Source organism: Sceloporus occidentalis, unplaced genomic scaffold (assembly GCF_023333645.1).
Source record: "Sceloporus occidentalis isolate IW3139 unplaced genomic scaffold, rSceOcc1.0.p SCAF_8, whole genome shotgun sequence".
In the NCBI taxonomy this organism is placed as follows: Eukaryota; Metazoa; Chordata; class Lepidosauria; order Squamata; family Phrynosomatidae; genus Sceloporus; species Sceloporus occidentalis.
This window is the reverse complement of record NW_028316988.1, coordinates 29,364,415-29,381,476: the sequence shown is the minus strand read 5'-3', so window position 1 is coordinate 29,381,476 and position 17,062 is coordinate 29,364,415. Positions and strand designations below refer to the sequence as shown.

The following is a 17,062-nucleotide window of genomic DNA, read 5'->3' as shown; positions in this document are numbered from 1 at the left end:
GGTCTTGGCTCCCAGAGGAGTCTTCAGGTGGCCGGAAGATCTCCAGGAAACCAAGAGGAGCTGGCAGTCTCAGAGATTCCCAAAAATCCTTCTGAAAGCATGGGAGACAGTCTGCTTGGGAGGAAATGGAAGAGGGAATTTCCCATGTGCCCACTGTGGGAACAGCAGGTTGAACTCCTTGTCCTGCCTCACAAGGTTTTCTTTGGCCTCATTCCCACTTGATTTGGTTTCCACTGATTTGGGTAAACCAATCCAAATTGACGAATCAGTTCAGCGGCAGTCAGAGCATATTTGCGCCAGGAGAGGCCGGGGGCATGAAGGCTGGGATGGAAAGAAGCAAGGAGGCTGGGGACATGGAGAAGGCCAGGGGAAGGAAGGGGGAAAGGAGGCCGGGGGACAGAAGGCAGTGTGAAGGAGGCTGGGGACATGGAGAAGTCTGGAGGACGGAAGGCGGCAAGGAGGCCGAGGGATGGAAGGAGGTGTGAAGGAGGCCAGGGAAGGCTGGGATGGAGAGGTTGGGGAAGCATGGGACTGCCGGGGCTGATTCAAATTGGCATGGTTCCCACTTGGGCTGAATAAATTGATTCAGCACAAAAGAACCAGAAAAACTGCATCTTTTTGACACGGGTTAAATGAGTCAAAACCATCCCCCCCCCCCCCTTTTGGAATCGCTTCAGCAATTCAAATTAAGTGGGAACCGTGCTCTTTTAAACCGGTTCATACCAAATCACAATCCGGTTTAAAAGATATTAGGAATGAGGCCTTTCTTTTCCCTTTGGATAGAGTAAAAGCCCATCCTTCTCAGAGGCAGCCAGGGCTTTCCTCTCATGTGGCCATGGCCAGGGTAAGAGGCTGTCCCTCGTTCAGGTGGCACTGCTGGGCAGAGACCTTCAGTGGATCCCACTCACGTGTGCTGGCTCCAGGCGGCCGGCTTCTGCCTGTGTGGCTGGATAAGTCCACCGACGAACTCCAGGTTCCCAAGGATGGGCCTGGTCTGGGCTCCCGGAGGCGGAAGGAGCCCTCTTTCCCTGGATGGCTAGAGGATCCTGAGGAAAGCAGAAGAAGCTGGAAGCCAGAGAGGTTCCCAAACATCCTCCTGGAGAAGAGCCCTGAGAGCCCCAGGGACAGCCTGGTTGGGGAGGAATGGAGGAAGGATTTGTCCAGGCGCACGACCAGGGCAACAGTGGGTTGGTCCTCCTTGTCCTTTCTTTCCCCTTTGGGCAGAGGAAGAGCCATCCTGCTCAGAGGCCGCTGAGAGTCTCCTCTCTCATGGCTGTGGCCTGGTGAAAGGGCTGCCCCTTCTTTGGGTGGCACTGCTGGGCAAAGAGACTTTCAGGAATGGCAATCTTGATGTCTAAAGTGTAAAAGGGCAGACAGGACCAAGTAGGCAACCATCAGAAGAGGCCCAAATCTTCAAGCTAGGTCAAAGGAAGAGCAATTGATCCTCTAGAACAGGATCTATTTCACAACTAGTGGTTGTTCCAGTTCCAGCAGCAGAATCAGCCTCTCCTCCTGTGGCAGCATCAGCACCAGAAGCACTCATGGAAAGCAACGCTTCCTCTGGGTCGCTTGGTTCTTCGGCCTTTTTCCCTGCAATGAGTCGAAGCAAAAAAGTCCCGTTTGCCCTTTGCTCCCCCTGGCATCTGTCAGTCCTCCATGGTGCCCTTGGAGGCCTGCTCTCCCGCCCTGTGTACCAGTTGGCTTGGGGGCAGGCTTTCTCCTCTGCGCCTCCAGGCACCCTTTCCTGGGGCAGAGGAGGAAGAGGGGACCCCCAAGAGCAGTATCTTGCTGCGTGAAAGGCTGGTTATTTCCTTGGGGGCTTTGTGTGCCCAGAAACATCTCACAGCTTACCTCTTGCATGGGTGGATCTTCTGGCATGGGGGAGTTCAGTGGTTCCAATGGTGGGATGGAGCTGGTTGTCTGGCTGTCCGAAGCTTCACTCGGCTGCATCTCTGCAGAGGAACAGGCAGGATGAGAGATTGGTCCTTCCCTCCTTTTCCAGCACAAACACACACAGAAGCACGTATGCACAGAGGCAGGTGTGCTGTGTCTCAGCTCCACAGGCACTTGGGTCTGGACAAAAGTCAGGGCAAACAGGTTCTCCCCAGTGGGAGACCTGGCGGGGAGGTCTCCATCTTCTGAACTGCCCCCTTTAGGGGCAGCCTTGCTGCTCCTTCCCAGATCAATAAAGACCCTCCAACACTGCTGACACCCTGGGAGGCAGGGTAAAGGAGATCCTCCACCCCCGGTAGGAGTCCTTCTTGGGTTCATGGGGGGGAATGTGGGGTCAAAGGACTCTCACCTTCAGGCATGCTGTCTTTCTCCTCCTCGGGAGTCTTTTCAACCTTCTCTTCCACACTTGACAACCTGTGGAGGGATCATAGGACACAATGGGGACCTCAGACTGACTTCTCTAGGCCCAGCCCTTGTTCTTCACTTGGCAGAAGATGGGGCACCATGATGATCTTGGCCAGCCTCAATCCACCGGCCTGTAGCAGCCATGCCAGCCACATCGACTCCTGTTATTTTGCATGCACACATGCGGACACACCCCACAGGGGAACACGGCCCTCCCTCCCTCACTTTCCTTGGGTTGACTCTGCCACTGAGGATGCTCTGCTCACCTGTTCGTGGCAGACAGATTTTGTAGAGCCGTGGCGTAGATGTTTGAAAAGTTTCCCAGGCTGCGATCTTTGTGCAATTCCTGGAAGACTGGAGTAAAAAACAGGTCCACAGGTGACCCAGTTAGATGTTGCTGAAAACTAGTACGCCTGCAAGGCATGGAGGATGTGGAGCAGGTTGGGATTTCCAGCCACCTCCTGTGCCCACAGAAAGAGAAGTAGGCCAGCATCTCCCTCTCCTCTCTCACTCCCATGCAAAGAAAACCTCCAGTTGCCCCGGTGGGTCAGGGAAGAAGAACTGCCCCCTCCCAAAAATAAACCCAGCAACCCCACCCCTTACCTTTTCCAAGATACACTATGTCCTCCTGCTCCAGGCTCTTTGATAGTTCAGAACTGCAGGATGTTAGTATATATCCTGAGCAGAAAAGGGCAGTCTGAGACCTCGGTATTTATTCTGTGCATCCCATCAAACCATTCCTTTACAAACAGAGATTGTCTCTCTCTCCCCCCCCCCCCCCTAACACCACCCCCATTCCATAACATTAAAATCCATGCCCTCAAACCTTTGGTCTCATGTGCCAAAGGACCAGCTGAATCTGTGCCTTTCGATGGCTGGCATGTGAGCCCTGGCAACTTGGGGGCGGGAGTGCTGGTGCTGCCTTTGTTCCATGTCAGGGTGGGTGCTTTGGTGGCATGGGGCAGGAAGTGGTGGGCAAGCACCCATTTTGGAGACACATATCTTTTCAGGGGAGACCCTGTGCTACTGGCGTCACTAGGGTTGGTGTCACCCGGCTTGGTAGCTCACGCTGCCATCTCCCCACTGACCTCCTCCTCCTCCTCCTCCTTCTCCTCCTGTTACCACACCATACAGAATCCTTAGGAGTGTTAATTCTCATATATCATTGAATCTAATGGTAATAGTTGTGGTGCCCATCTTTCTGCCACATGTCCTTTTGGGGGAGGCCCTGTGCTCCGTGGGACTGTCCCACTTTGCCTGTGACTCATGAGGAAGGGCAGAGAGCAGAGGACTCTCTCCCATGCCTCCTCCACCGCCATCTCCACCCAAGCAGTCCTGACCCCTACCACACTACCCCACATTCAAACTATGGGGCACAGCTTGCCTGGAGCATGGTCTTCTTCCATGCCACCCTTCTCTCTGTCCCACCAGCCCCCTTGGCCCAAGTGTCTAGGGGGTGCAAGGGAGACAGGTCTATCCAGATGATTTTTAAAATGGTGACTTTTAAATGATGAATTTTAAATTTGCATCATTTGAATATGTACATATGTTATTAGTCATTTTAAATTGATGTGTATTGTAACTGATGTCTTTTTAATTATTTTTTTTAATCTGTTAATTTTTGTGTTTCCCTGCCTTGATCCATAGGGAGAAGTGGGTAAGAAATACCAACAACAACAACAATTATTGTTATATTTTAAATGTGTGACTGATGTGATTTTTAAAAGATGTATCTTAAAAAGGAGTAATAATAATATAATAGAAAGGGATGCCTCTGGTTGTTTATGTATTAATACATGTCAGAACATCATAAATGTAGACACTTAACCATTCAGATTTTGGTTATGGCATTTGACACCCAAAAAGGCACAACTCCATGGTGAAGTCAAAAACAGTCCGGCTCCTCCCCTCCCAATGCAATCCATTCAAAAGGATGTTCCCAGAGGGATGAAATAAACCAATCTGGCAATACAGCCTTTGCTAAATGATGCCGAGAAACTTGCCAGTGGCAAGTCCAAAAACTCACACCAAAGGCTTGTGGAGGGTCCACATGCCCAGGAATGCTGTGGGGAGCACCAGGCATGGGGGGACGTTTCGCGGCCTCACTTCTGTTCCCAGAGAGGGGTCTTCCAAAGGACCCAGAGGGAGGAAGGAGGCAATATTACCATGCATAGGAGGGGGAGAGTTCACGAGACGCCCGGCTTTTGGCTTACCTGTGAACTCTGCCGCAGCGTGTTTAATTTCAGCCTGGGGGTGGTGGAGGTATTGCAAGGCCTGGGAGAGGAACACGTGGGCGCTGTCACTGTGGTTCCCCATCTGCCAGGAAAGGAAAGGACAGGCATCAGTAGCAAGCCCCATAGCCCCACATTGCCATGGTCACTCATGGGTTGATTCCTGGCACGAAGTGCAGCCGGGGTAACCTGTTGCGAGCCGGCCCGTGGCTACAACCAAACCTGCACGTGGTGGATCATGTGTCTCTGTAAGGAGCAGACACACGAAAGAGTGAGCATTCAGGGCCCTGATAGTGGCTGCGATGCGAGAAAGGGGACAGACTCTGATTCTGCCAGCCCTGGGACACAGGAGAGGTTCTGCCTGCCAATGCTTACACAGCTGCTGGGAAAGGCAGATCTGGGGTTTTGTAGCAATGGCCCCCTCCCTGGGAGTGTGCACCAGAGGAAGTGTTTGCAGAGACCTGAATGGCTTCCCTGGGGACCAGTGGGGCAAAACTGCCCAATCTCCAAAGAGGCACCTCTGGGATTATGCAAGATCAGGGTACATGTGTGTGTTTGCCTTCAAGTCCCATGAAGAGTCACCTCTCTTCCTTTCTCCCAAGCAAAAAAGGTCTCCAGATGAAGCCAGCTAGCTCTCCTCACTGCGTCTAAAACCTCCGAGGAGATCCCGCTACAAGCCCTGGTGGCGCAGGGGTTCAGTGCCTGTACTGCAGCCACTCACTCACAAACCATAAGGTTGTGAGTTCAATACCAGCGAAAGGGCTCAAGCTCGATTCAGGCTCGCATCCTTCCGAGGAGGTGGCTGAAATGAGTCCCCAGATTGTTGGGGGCAATTAGCTTACACTTTGTAAACTGCTTAGAGAGTGCTTAAGTGCACTGATAAGCAGTAGAGTAATGTAGTTGCTATTACTATTGCTATCCTTCGGTTGCCAGCCTGATGGATCTGGCCATGGCCCACTCACTGCAGAAGCCACGGTTCTAATGATGACCCCTGCTGGCTGCTCTATATGCCCCAAGCCACATCTCCACGGATCCCCAATTGTGTTGCTCACTGGCCATTCCCATTGCTCCAACAGGCCCATTTATGCAGAAGAAACTGCAAGCAGAGGGAAGGTGGGAGGGTGGGGAATGTTTCCACTGACCAAATATTTCCAGATACTGGAGAGGCAGCTCTGGAGATCCTCCCAGGCCAGGCTGCGGAAAATGAGGGGGAGCTCCGTCCATCTGAGAAAGAGCCCACAGTCCAGCAGGGCCAGTCTGCAGCTCTGCAACACAAAGAGAGACGGAGATTGGTCTCCCAAGGGGCAAGAGGCTGCCACGTGGAACGTTTGAGGCCCTTCTATGCGGTGCCCTACTGGGATGCATTACCTTAGCCCCTCTCTCCACCTCCTCCTGACAACCAGAATCTCCCTGCCTCTTCGCAGCCTGAGTGGCAGACACCCCTCCTAAAAAATGCTAAGCCCCCTCTTGTTTGCCAGCTTGGGACCCAGAGCGCACCATCATCCTTGACTGTTGTTTCCCTGGGGCCCCTTTCCACTTTAAGGGGACGATGGGAGTTTCAGCCTAGCCACATCTGAAAGGAGTGATGATTCCTGTTCCTGTTTGGAAGCTCAAAGGAGGGATGAAGGAGGTTTGTGCCTTCAGGCCTTGACAGATTGCAACCCCCATCGCTCCCTGCTAAAATGTCCAAGGCTGACGGATGATGGGGTAATCCCACAGCCCTCGCAGTCCGCACGTTCCCCTGGTTGCCTGAACTGACTAGCCTAAAGGCCCAAAAGTTTCTGCCATTCAACCAGAAAACAACCTCCAGCTGTTCCAGAAAAGCTGAAGTGCTGAAAGCATTTCAGGGTTGGGGCTGGACTGGGTCTGGGAAGAAAAGAGGCTTAGTTCTGACTGGACTCGCCGTGCTGATGGTGGAGTCCCGGTCCATCAGGTGGAGGAGCAGCGGGAGGAGGCTGAAGACCACCTCCCTCTCCATGAGGACCTTGTCAGCCTCCGACACTCCCCTCAACAGTTCTCCCAGGAGGGTAAAGGCACTGTACCGGACGATGGCTCTTTCCTGGGGAGAAAAGAGAAGAAGCAAGAAGCACACAGGAATGCATGTCGGGTCAAGCCTGGGGGAGCCACGCTGTCCACTGGCACATGGGGAGATCCTCTCCATCAGGAGCCTCCACTTCTGAACGCTAGAGGGTCTGTCTGGAGGGCCTCAGGGAGGACAGCAGTCTCTGGCCTGGCTAGTGTGTGCGTCTCAAGGATGCTTGGAAAGGCAATAGACGCCAAGAATGATAGAGTGGGTATAGGGATTCAAGGGGGCTAAATTTAAAATGGCACAGGTTGAAAGCAGTATAAAGCATTACAAAGTTTTAAAAAATTAGAAAGGGAAAAACATTAACCCTTTAAATGTAAACTATATGAAAAACTCTGTTCAAAGCTCTGCACCATATCTGGACAAGATAGATCCCGGGGGTGCATGCGGCCCGCCAAAGGATTGCGAGAAGCCTAGAAGGATGTGGAATGACTTCAAGGCTCCTTCAAGGTTTCCACTGAGTTTTTAATGATTTTGCTGTTTATTCACAGGATAATGGTCCGCTAATTGCAATGTTGCAGTACAACGTGTGAAAACCACCCTGTTATTGTGATTTAATGACAGGAGAATATTCTTGCCTCCTGTGTGATAAAGTCCTTCCCCACACGAAGCATGCCTCTGCTCCTTCACCAGGACTTCTACTTGCTCCAGGGACACTCTGTCCTTCTCTGGCCTGCAGCCGCTGACCATCATAGGAGGGCAGTCAGGGATCTGGGAAACAGAGGGGGGCTGTCCACCCTCCACAGTGCTTTAGTGGGAAATGAGGCCCTAGGAGGGACAATGTTAGGTTTGTCCACGTTTGGTACGTACGTCGTCAAAGAAGGAGCGGATGTTCATAGCCAACTCCAAGATGAGGGCTCCAATACCCTGGTCATCCAGGTCATGGAGAGTGGCTATCATCTCCTTCAGGCCTTCTAGGATGTCCTGTTCTGGTCCGCTGAATATGGACTCCATGATCTTAGGGAGCTGGTCCCGCAAACCCTCAACCTAAGCAAGACCGGAGGAGGCCAGGATGAGGTGGAGGCTTTGGGGGAATTCCCTGCACGTGGGGGGTTCTACCGGCCCCACCTCCTCGCACAGGAACCCACCTTTGTAGGACCCCCTGAGACCCTACTACTACTACTACTTACCTCCTGTGGCTCAGCAAAGCTTTTCAGGGCCTCCAAAAAAAGGTCTTTGAGGACCAGGCTGGAAGAGGCAGCTGCTTCCTTCAGCTGATGCCTGATAGTCGAACGGTCCATTGGCTGAAGAGCAGATGGGCTCTTAAGAAACTGGGGGGCAAGGGAGGGAAGGAAGCAGCAGTGTGAGTGCATGCATGTGTCTCTGTGTGTAAGCTAGGGGGGCATCAAAAGGGCAGGGGGTTTGCCTGGGAGGGCCACCACCAGGCAAGTGAAAGGGGCATACCCTGGTGCTGAGCTGGAAGCCAGGAGCATCACAGCCTCTTTACCCCCCAACAGGACCCCAACCTGAGACCCCACAGCAGGGAGCTGAATGAGGCAGCTCTCCTGGCCCCGCCAGAAGCAGACAAACGGGAGGGGACACTGCCTCTGGAGATGTGGGTGTAACCTCAGTGCCCATCATTATTTTCCCCAATGGCTGGCAATGTGGGATGGACCCGCTCTCCAGTAAGGGGCTAAAAGGCCTGCCCTACAGGCGGTCCCTTCGGCAGTGTTCCCAACCATGGACTCTGTGAGGACATCCCTTCCTTCCCTCTCTGCTGAATGTCCTACCACTCAGCCTCATTGGTGCTCCACAATGCTAGATACTGTGCAGCGGGGAGAGAATGACGCCCATCCCCACATTCTCCATAGCCTACTGAAACAGCCCCCAAGCTTTGTGCCTTCTCTTCATCCTGCTTTGAAATCCTTTTGGGTTTTCACCCTTCGCAACAACCCAGGGTCACCTAGCCTCTCTTCTCACTTCAGAGATGGCCCAGAGCTGTCAATCCTCCAGAGGGAGAAGGTCCCCCGAAGCCTCCCCTGGCTCTGCCTTCTGTGAGTGCCAGCCTTTGCCCAAGAGGGAGGCCATGCCAACTGCATCCGGAGCCTGGCTGAAGGAGACCCGTGGGGACTCTGTGTGTGGGCCAGCTCCTTTCTGCGCATGGCAGAAGCCCACCTGGGGTTGCTGAGGCAGTCTCTGGCTCCCATGGCTCGCTCAGCCCCCTGAAGGGTGTCTTACCTCTGCCATGAGGGCCATAGCCATCTTCTCTTTCTTGCTATCCGTGCCACAGTTGAGAATGTGGATAGCCTGGGAACGGACCCCTGGTATCTGTGGACTATCGCACTCTTTCATAGCCCTGACGGTGGCAGAAAATCAAAGGAGGTCTCACTTGGTCATCCTGCTGACCCTTGGCAGCAGAAAGACTGGACAGTGGGGATGACAAGAGGGGCCACACAGAGCTCCCCGGGCAGCTGGGATGGAGAGACCCCTAACCTCCTTTTCCTGTACCCCTTTCCTTTTCCTTTGAAGGCACAAGGGGCCACCAGCTGCTCTCAGTCCAGTCAGGGAGGATGGGGGGAAAACACACCCAAAATATAGATCTCTCTCTCCCGTGCTCTTGTTTGCTGGCTGCATGCAGAGCTTTCTGGACAAGAGGGCTTATGCCATGCCTGGGGAGCAGGATCCAGGTTGAAGCTATACATACCTGGCCAGCAGGTGGGTGCTCTGGAAGAACTTCCCTGGAGTGCCCAGCATCATCCAGCCCTCCTGGACCTGGATGCGGGCGAAGACAGCCCAATCCTTGGCCACCAAGAAGAGGCCCTTCACAATCTCCACCGATTTGCTGGGGAAAGAGAAGGAGGAGACCATCAAGGTTGCATCAGGCCAGCAGATGCCCCACCAGCCTGCTTGACCCTTGAGGCGCTTCCAACCCGGGCATCCCCAGGGAGATGTGTGTGTCTCTCTGTGTGTGTCTGTGTGTGTCAGCAGAGGCAGGACCATGGGCAAGGAGCTGTGCACTCGGGGGAAGTGAAGGCGCATGATGGGGCAGAGGGCCCAGAGCCCCTGCCCAGCATTTCAGCCTGGCACTACTCCTGAGCATGGGCTCTCCTCCCGGATGAGTGTCTCTTGGGGTCACCCTCTCTTTCCCTCTCTGCTCCTCCCATCTCTTTTTCTGACCCCACCACCACCATCAACCCAACAAAGGAGCCAGTTTAAGGTGAGGGGGCACAGCAGGTGCCTGGCCTCCAGCTGAGCCGCTGCCCTGGCTCTGCTCATGCCTGGGGGACTGTGGCTGTCGCTGGTTTCCAAAGGGGTCCTCAACCTTCCTTCCTTCCACCCCTTGGTTGGCACCTCCAAAAAGTGAAAACATTGGGGTCCTACCTCATAAACTCTTTCTTCCTGGCTTGTAAGGCTTTAGGCAAAGCCAGCTGTTGCACATACTCCACCTGCCTCAGCACTGGGATGAAGAATTGATGGTGCATCTCCATCATGGCTGTATTGTAGTGCAAGATCCCGAAGGATTCATAGATGACATTCATGGCCTGGAATTGAGGAGGAGGAAAGGAGAGATGTGGCTCTTGTGCAAGGAGCACTTGCACACTCATTCTCAGGCCATTCCACAACTGAGCCACCAGCAACAGTCTGCCGATGAATACAGTCAACTGCATGGATGGCCAGCCACGATTTCCAAAGGAAACCATGAATGGAGAGCACCAACAGAAGAGTCCAGCCAATCTCTGTTGACAGCAGAAAAAGATGCCAGCTCTTCTGCCATAAATATAGAAAAAACAAATGTAATTACAGAAAATACAACAAGAAAGGAGGAAATTGAGATAAAAGAAATGACGGGTTTCAATGTAACCCAAAAAGCAAGATATTTAGGTATAATAATAATGAACAAACTTAATTCAAAACAATTATGAAAAAGGTGGGAAGAGATAAAGAAAGATATGAAAGAATAGAGGAAGTTAAGATTATCCCTAAAGGGGAGGATCTCAGCTGTGAAAATGACTTTGATTCCAACATTATTTTTTTTCTTTTGACAATTCCTGAAATTAAAAATGATAAACATTTCACAGAATGGCAAAGACAAATCTCTGAATATATCTGGGAGGGGAAAAAGCCAAGAATCAAACAAAATTATATGCAGGATCCCGTGGAAAGAGGAGGGTTGGCTGTACCAAACGTAGGACTATATTATGAGGCCAGTGCATTGGAATGGTTGAGTACATGGATGAAAGTGAAAGAAAAGAAATTACTGAAATTAGAAGGACATGATCTTAGATTCGGTTTTCATGCGTATTTTTTTTATGGGAAAGTTAAAGTGAATCAAGGCTTTAAGAACCGTTTTGTGAGAGCGTCTTTGTATAGAATCTGGGAGAGATATAAAAGATGGCAATGTCCCTATATTCCGATGTGGTTATCCTCCCACGAAGCGTTGTTTAATACTGATCCACAAAAGAAAGAGAATCGGTTAACATATGGTGAAATATTAAAGAAAAATAAGAAAGAATAGGAAATGAAACCAATAGATCAGATCAGAGCCGAGGGGCATAAAAGGTGTGAATGGTTCCTTTATCACCAAATGGAATCTAGATTCAGAATGGATCAAAAGACAATGAGGATTGCCAAAAGAAAGACAAATCTGGAGGAAATTATGTTACAGGAGAAACCTGCCATGTTATCTAGATTATATAAAAAGAGATTGGAATACCAGTTTGAAGAAGAAACAAGAAAAGATAATATGATAAAGTGGGCGAAAGATTGTAGAAAACCATTGGAATTAATACAGTGGGAAACATGGTGGAAAAAAAGATTAAAATATACGGTATGTCAAGACCTAAAAGAAAATGTTCATAAGATCATGTAGAGATGGCATCTTTCTCCTGATAAGTTGTGTAAACTATATGGAAAGGGACAAAACAGCCGTTGGAAGTGTGACAAGGAAAAGGGCGCCTTTTTCATCTTTGGTAGGATTGCCCAGAAGCTAAGAAATTTTGGAGAGGGATAAATGATGGAACCAAAGAAATATTAGATGTGGAATTAAAATTTAGGTCAGAAATATTGTTATTGAATATGATAGAGGATAAAGAGGACAAACGATATGGTAAAATGATCTTTTATATGTTGACAGCAGCTAGAATGATTTATGCCAGATAAAGGAAAATAGAGACAAAAATTAAAATTGATGAATGGATAAATAAATGATTAGAAATGATGGAAATTGACATCACTTCAAAAAGATGGACAGAAAACACAAAAGAAAGTCCAAAATTAGAAGAAAAGGAAAATTTTGATACAAAAAATCTGGGAGAAACTTTATGATTTTATAAGAGAAAAATGGCCAAACATACAAAATTAAAAAGATACTTAAGAAAGTAGGTAATAGTTGGATAAATGAATTTGTAGCAGTTAAGAATATATGTAAATAATGCTGAAAAGAGGTTGAAGAAGATGGAAAACGGTGAAGAAATCAAAATCAAAAGAAATATTATATCAGATAAGCAGAAGGAACTGGGAAATGAAACGGGAAAAGGTTTGCCATGCAGGAACTCTCCATCAAAGCATCCCTAACAGAGGGCCATCTAGCCTCTGTTTAAAGACCTGCAAAGAAGGAGACTCTGCCACACTCCAAGGCAGTCTCTTCCACTGTCTAACAGCTCTTACTGTCAGGAATTGGTCTTGAGGAGGAATCACTTTTCATGTTCGTATCGAGTCTCTGGAGCTGCAGAAAATAAGTTTGCTCCATCCTCAGTATGACATCCCTTCAAATCTCTAAACAGGGCTCTCCTATCACCTCTTAATCTTCTCTTCCCCAGGCTAAACACCCCCAGCTCCCCAAATTTCCCCTCATAGGGCTTGGTGGTTTCCAAACCTCTCAGCATTTGGGTCGCCCCCCCCCTGCCCCCCTCTGGACACAGGTCCAGCTTCTCAACATCCTTCTTGAATTGTGATGCCTAGGACTGGACACAGGATTTTTCCAGATGAGGCCTGACTAAAATAGAATAGAATGGCACTATTACTTCCCTTGATCTAGACCATTGATTCCCAAACTCTGCCATTCCCAGAATCCCAGACCATTGGCCACGATGGCTGAGGCTTCTGGGAGCTGCAGTCCAAAAACACCTGGAGGACCAGGTGCTAATTAGCTTACTTGCTGTTCACCGCTATGATCTTTGGAATAGTGGTATATAAATAAAACAAATTATTAATTAATTAAATTGGGAATCACTGGTCTAGACACTGTTATTCCATTGATGCAACCTAGAATTGCATTGGTTTTTTTTAGGTGGTCTGCTGAGACACCTAGATCCCTTTCGCAGGCACAGTTGTCAAGCCAGGTGTCCCCATGCTGTATCTGTGCATTTCACTTTTACTGCCTAAATGTACTTTGCATTTCTCCCTGTTGAAGGCATTATGTTAGCGTTGACCTAGCTTTCTAGTTCACATCATTTTGAGTTTTGAACCTTTCTTCTGGGGTATCAGCTACTCCTCCTAATTTGGTCTCTTCTGCAAATTTGATTAAGCGTGCCTTCTATTCTGTCACCCAAGTCATTGATGCAGATGTTGAATAGCAAACTGTGCCCAGGACAGACCCTTGTGTTCCCCACTGGTCACTTCTTTCCCAGATGAAGAAGAGCCATTGCTGAGCAACCTTTGAGTTGCATTGTCCACATTTTACAAGCTTGTTTGCAAGGATATCATGGGGAACTTTGTTGTCGGCCTTATGGAGATCAAGATACACCACATCCACAGCATTCCCTTCATTAACCAAGCTTGTGACTCTATCCAAAAAAGGAATTTGGATTAGATTGGCACATCTTATTTTTGAGAAACCTATGCTGATTTGTAGTAGTAATAATAATAATAATAATAATAATAATAATAATAATAATAACAGGACTTTTTTCCTCTGCACACACAGATGGCCTGTTTAATGATCTGCTCTAGAAGGGTGGCAGATGGGGGGAATGATGGGAGTTGGACACTTAAGTTGTGAATCCCCACAATGGAAAATGGCCAAAGGGCACTCCCTCTGGCACCCACATGATAGCAATCTGATGGGGCTTGTAGTACCTCAGGACTACCGTCCCCTCAAGTTGAATGCACCACCGTCCTCCTCCAATGTCACCCCCTCCTGGCCAGAGACATGGAAGGCATGTGGGAGGTTCCTTTTATCCATAGAAAAGGAACCTCCCACATGCCTTCCATGTCTCTGGGCAGTGAGGAAGCACCCCAAGCAGGTTGTGAGCCCCAAACACCAGAGCCTGGGAAATGGGCAAGCAGTCGCTCAGGCTCGGCCAGAACCAGGCTGATGCCTGGCCACTTACTGCCAGGGATGTGGTGACGTCCTCCTCATTGCTCTTGCAGAGGTCCTTGATCTGGAGACTCTCCAACAAGATCCGCAAAACTTGCTTGGCCACCTGGGGACCAGAAGCCATCGCTGTCCAGAGTTCCCTGGCCTGCCTACAAAGTCAAAAAAAGGCAGCTAGAAGTCGTCAGGATTCAGTAGCAAGTCTTCCCTCCAGCCACTGCCCGACAGTGGCCTAAAGACCTCAGGAGGACAGTCCGGCACCCATACCTGTTCACAGGTAAGGAGAAGGAGAGGCAGCTGTGCACAACTTTCTCCAAGTGGTGGGGCAGCAGGTATCCCAAGACCTTCAGCGCCAGCTTCCGGACCCAGTGGGTGTTTGGGTGGATCTGCAGGCAGGTGTAGATGGCGACTACCACCTCCTTAATCTGGGCAGGAGAGAAGGAATGGAGGCGGTGAAGGACCTGGAGGTAGAGGATGCTGGGGCCTGGGGGGGGGGGCTCTGACTGACTTTACAACACTCACACTTTCTGGCTTGCTCTAACCTGCAGCCATTTACTAGTCCCCTCTCGTTCTTCCATTCAACCATGTATTGAACATGTGCAGATCATGGCAAGTAAAGCTACGCTAATGCTTTACAATAAAAGGCTTGTTTATTTCATTTCTAGACCATAAGAAAGGGCAGGTGGGCATGAGACAGGCTGTTGTTCAGCACCTCCTTGGCAGAAGGATCATTGTGCCTTCTCTCACCCGAGGGCTGTTTTCAGAACCAGAGGCAATACAGAATCAGTGTGTAGGAAATAAATAGTATAGGACACAGCACACCAAATCAACCAGTCGGGCCAGTGCTGCCACATGATCTCAGGCCAGGCAAGAGTTGCTGATATTCCCCTGTGCCGAATGGCCACAACCTCTCTGGGCAATGGGAGCTCAGCTGTGTTGGTCACGGTAGAGGGCTGGCTAACCCAGTGGCACTTGTTAGCCATAGAGACACTTTGGGAGCCCAAAGAGACCTTTCCACATCAGTCTGCCAACCCATCCGAAGCAGACCAAGAGTTGGGCTCATCTCTTCCCTTTCTTCCCTAGACACCTCCTGGACCAGCCACTCCCACTCTCTCTGGCCCTCAACCCCTTGTCTGCCCAGCATCGCCATTTGGAGTGGGCTGGCACTCTGTCCTCAGGGAAACCTTTGCCAAGCAGACTGGCCGTACTGGCCCCTGTGAGATGGAGAGGAAGCATGGAGGGCAGGCCAGATGGGGCTATGGCTGGTTCTCCTGTGGAGGCTCAGGGACCCACTTGGCTCTCACCACTTGCTCAGTTTGGCAGGGGAGGCCATGGGGGGAATAAAGACCCTCTCTAACTTTGGCACTCCCTCCTTGGTGGAGGTCCTGTCACTTGGCTGGGTGGGTAGAATGGGGTGAGGTGGGGTGGTTGGAAAGAAATGTCTCCTCCTGTGCTGAGAGAGCCAAGATCTTTCCTTGCGCCTTTGGCCATGGAGGCTGGCCCAGGAGGCTGAGAAGGAAATCTAGTTCCTCCTCAAGGGGGTCCCAGCCCACCAAGGCAGGCAAGAGTTTGGGGCCGAAGGCAGCAGCTGAAAAGCTCTCACCCGTTCGACCTTCCTGGCATGGTTCTGGAGGATGGCCTGGAGGACCTCCTCAAAGTCACCCTGCATTCCTGCGTTGGAGCTTGGGAGGCTGCTCAGAATAGCAAGCAAGAGGCTGGTGAGCTGCATGGAGAATAGGGGATCCTCTGGGCCCTGCAGCAACAAAGATCAGGTGCAATGGTTAGACATGACGGCTGTTTCTGCTGCTCAGAGGGCAGGTCCTCTGGGCCCCCAGCTGAAAGGGAGAAGCCCCACAGTCCCAGTCCGAAGGAAGGAATTGTCCAGGAGCCCTTGGAGACAGGAGGCCAGTAGAAGAAGGGGAGACCAGAAACACATGGCCCCCAAAGTGCCAGGAAGGACCCCTTCCCCTTCCTCTGGGGAACCAAGAGAGGAGATTCTGGCTTGTTGGAGAAGGAGGAGATCTGAGGGTCCAGCGAGGGCCACAGGGCCAGCCCACAATGGCCAGGGGGAGGCTGGACCTTCCTTGCTCCCGGGAACATCCTGCTCCTGCCAACACTCCCAAACCCACCCTACACCCTGCCAGGGCTGGTCCTGGCAGACCTCAGCCACCCTCCCTCCATCCTGGCCAGCCTGAGTACCTCAACGATGCACCAGTGGCTGTCCTCCCCCTTGTCCTTCTGGGGTCTCCTCTTGGCAGCCCACCTCAAGCGCTTCCTCTTCCTCTTTGGCGGCTCCGCTGCAAGGAGAGAAATGGAGCAGAGCTCAATGGCAATAGCAGTTTCCTTCATATCGCCTAAGCAGTCTCTAAGCAGTTTGCAACTGTAAGCTAATTGCCCCCAACAAGCTGGTCCTCATTTGAGCGCCCTCCTCGGAAGGATGCAAGCCTGAGTCGACCCTGAGTCCCTGGCTGGTACTGAACTTGCAACCTTATGGTTTGTGAGTGAGTGGCTGCAATACAGGTATTTAACCACTGCACCACCAGGGCTCTACAGGTCAGTTGCTTCTGCCCATTCTTTGGGGATCGGGGAGAGGGACCCCAGCCGTGAAAGGCAGCATGCTGTGCAAAGGGCCTTTGACAGGGGCAGAGGTGTTTGGGGGGCAGATGAGGTTGGGCTGGGCTAGTGAGAGGAGCCGTGAAGTAGATGCTGTGATGAGGGGATCATGCCATGGGCACCAGGGCACAGAAAAATGCAACTCATGGGAGGGCAAGGCTTGGCTGCCCAAAGTTATTATTCTGGCTTCTCTCACAAAAAGAGAGTCCCCCGGTTCCCTTGCGCTCACCCTTCTGGCTGAACATGAGTTTGTAGAGGCAGCTGACTGCCTGGACGGCTGAGGTACAAATGGTATCTTCTGGATCCGTGGCCCGAGCAAGCAGAAGGGCGATGAGGTGGGTCAGCTGGCCAAACTCCAGAGAGAACTGAAGAAATCCAAAGGGAAGAGAGGGATCCTTTCTCTCGGCCCGCATCATCCCCACAGATCCCCATGTGGCCCTTGGACACCCAGCAAACGGCACAGATGGATCTTGTTTGTTATTTATTTATACCCTTTTCTAAATGCCATTTTTCTCCCAA

General features: G+C 50.9%; 2 protein-coding genes across 2 annotated transcripts; both read right to left on the bottom strand.

Annotated features, from left to right (window-relative positions):
• Positions 1 to 899: 899 nt before the first annotated feature.
• On the bottom strand, positions 900 to 6,519 carry LOC149308471 (maestro heat-like repeat family member 5). The gene is made up of 8 exons (XM_089536884.1): positions 6,493 to 6,519; positions 5,732 to 5,854; positions 4,572 to 4,674; positions 2,962 to 3,036; positions 2,625 to 2,712; positions 2,303 to 2,367; positions 1,852 to 1,952; positions 900 to 1,590 (listed from the first exon to the last, which is right to left on the bottom strand). The coding sequence occupies exons 1-8, from the start codon at positions 6,517 to 6,519 to the stop codon at positions 1,540 to 1,542; spliced, it is 633 nt and encodes a 210-aa protein (XP_089393010.1). The 3' UTR covers positions 900 to 1,539.
• Positions 6,520 to 13,790: 7,271 nt separating this feature from the next.
• Positions 13,791 to 16,799, bottom strand: LOC149308470 (uncharacterized). The gene is made up of 5 exons (XM_089536883.1): positions 16,773 to 16,799; positions 16,130 to 16,227; positions 15,534 to 15,683; positions 14,198 to 14,355; positions 13,791 to 14,082 (listed from the first exon to the last, which is right to left on the bottom strand). The coding sequence occupies exons 1-5, from the start codon at positions 16,786 to 16,788 to the stop codon at positions 13,791 to 13,793; spliced, it is 714 nt and encodes a 237-aa protein (XP_089393009.1). The 5' UTR covers positions 16,789 to 16,799.
• Between the last annotated feature and the right edge of the window lie 263 nt (positions 16,800 to 17,062).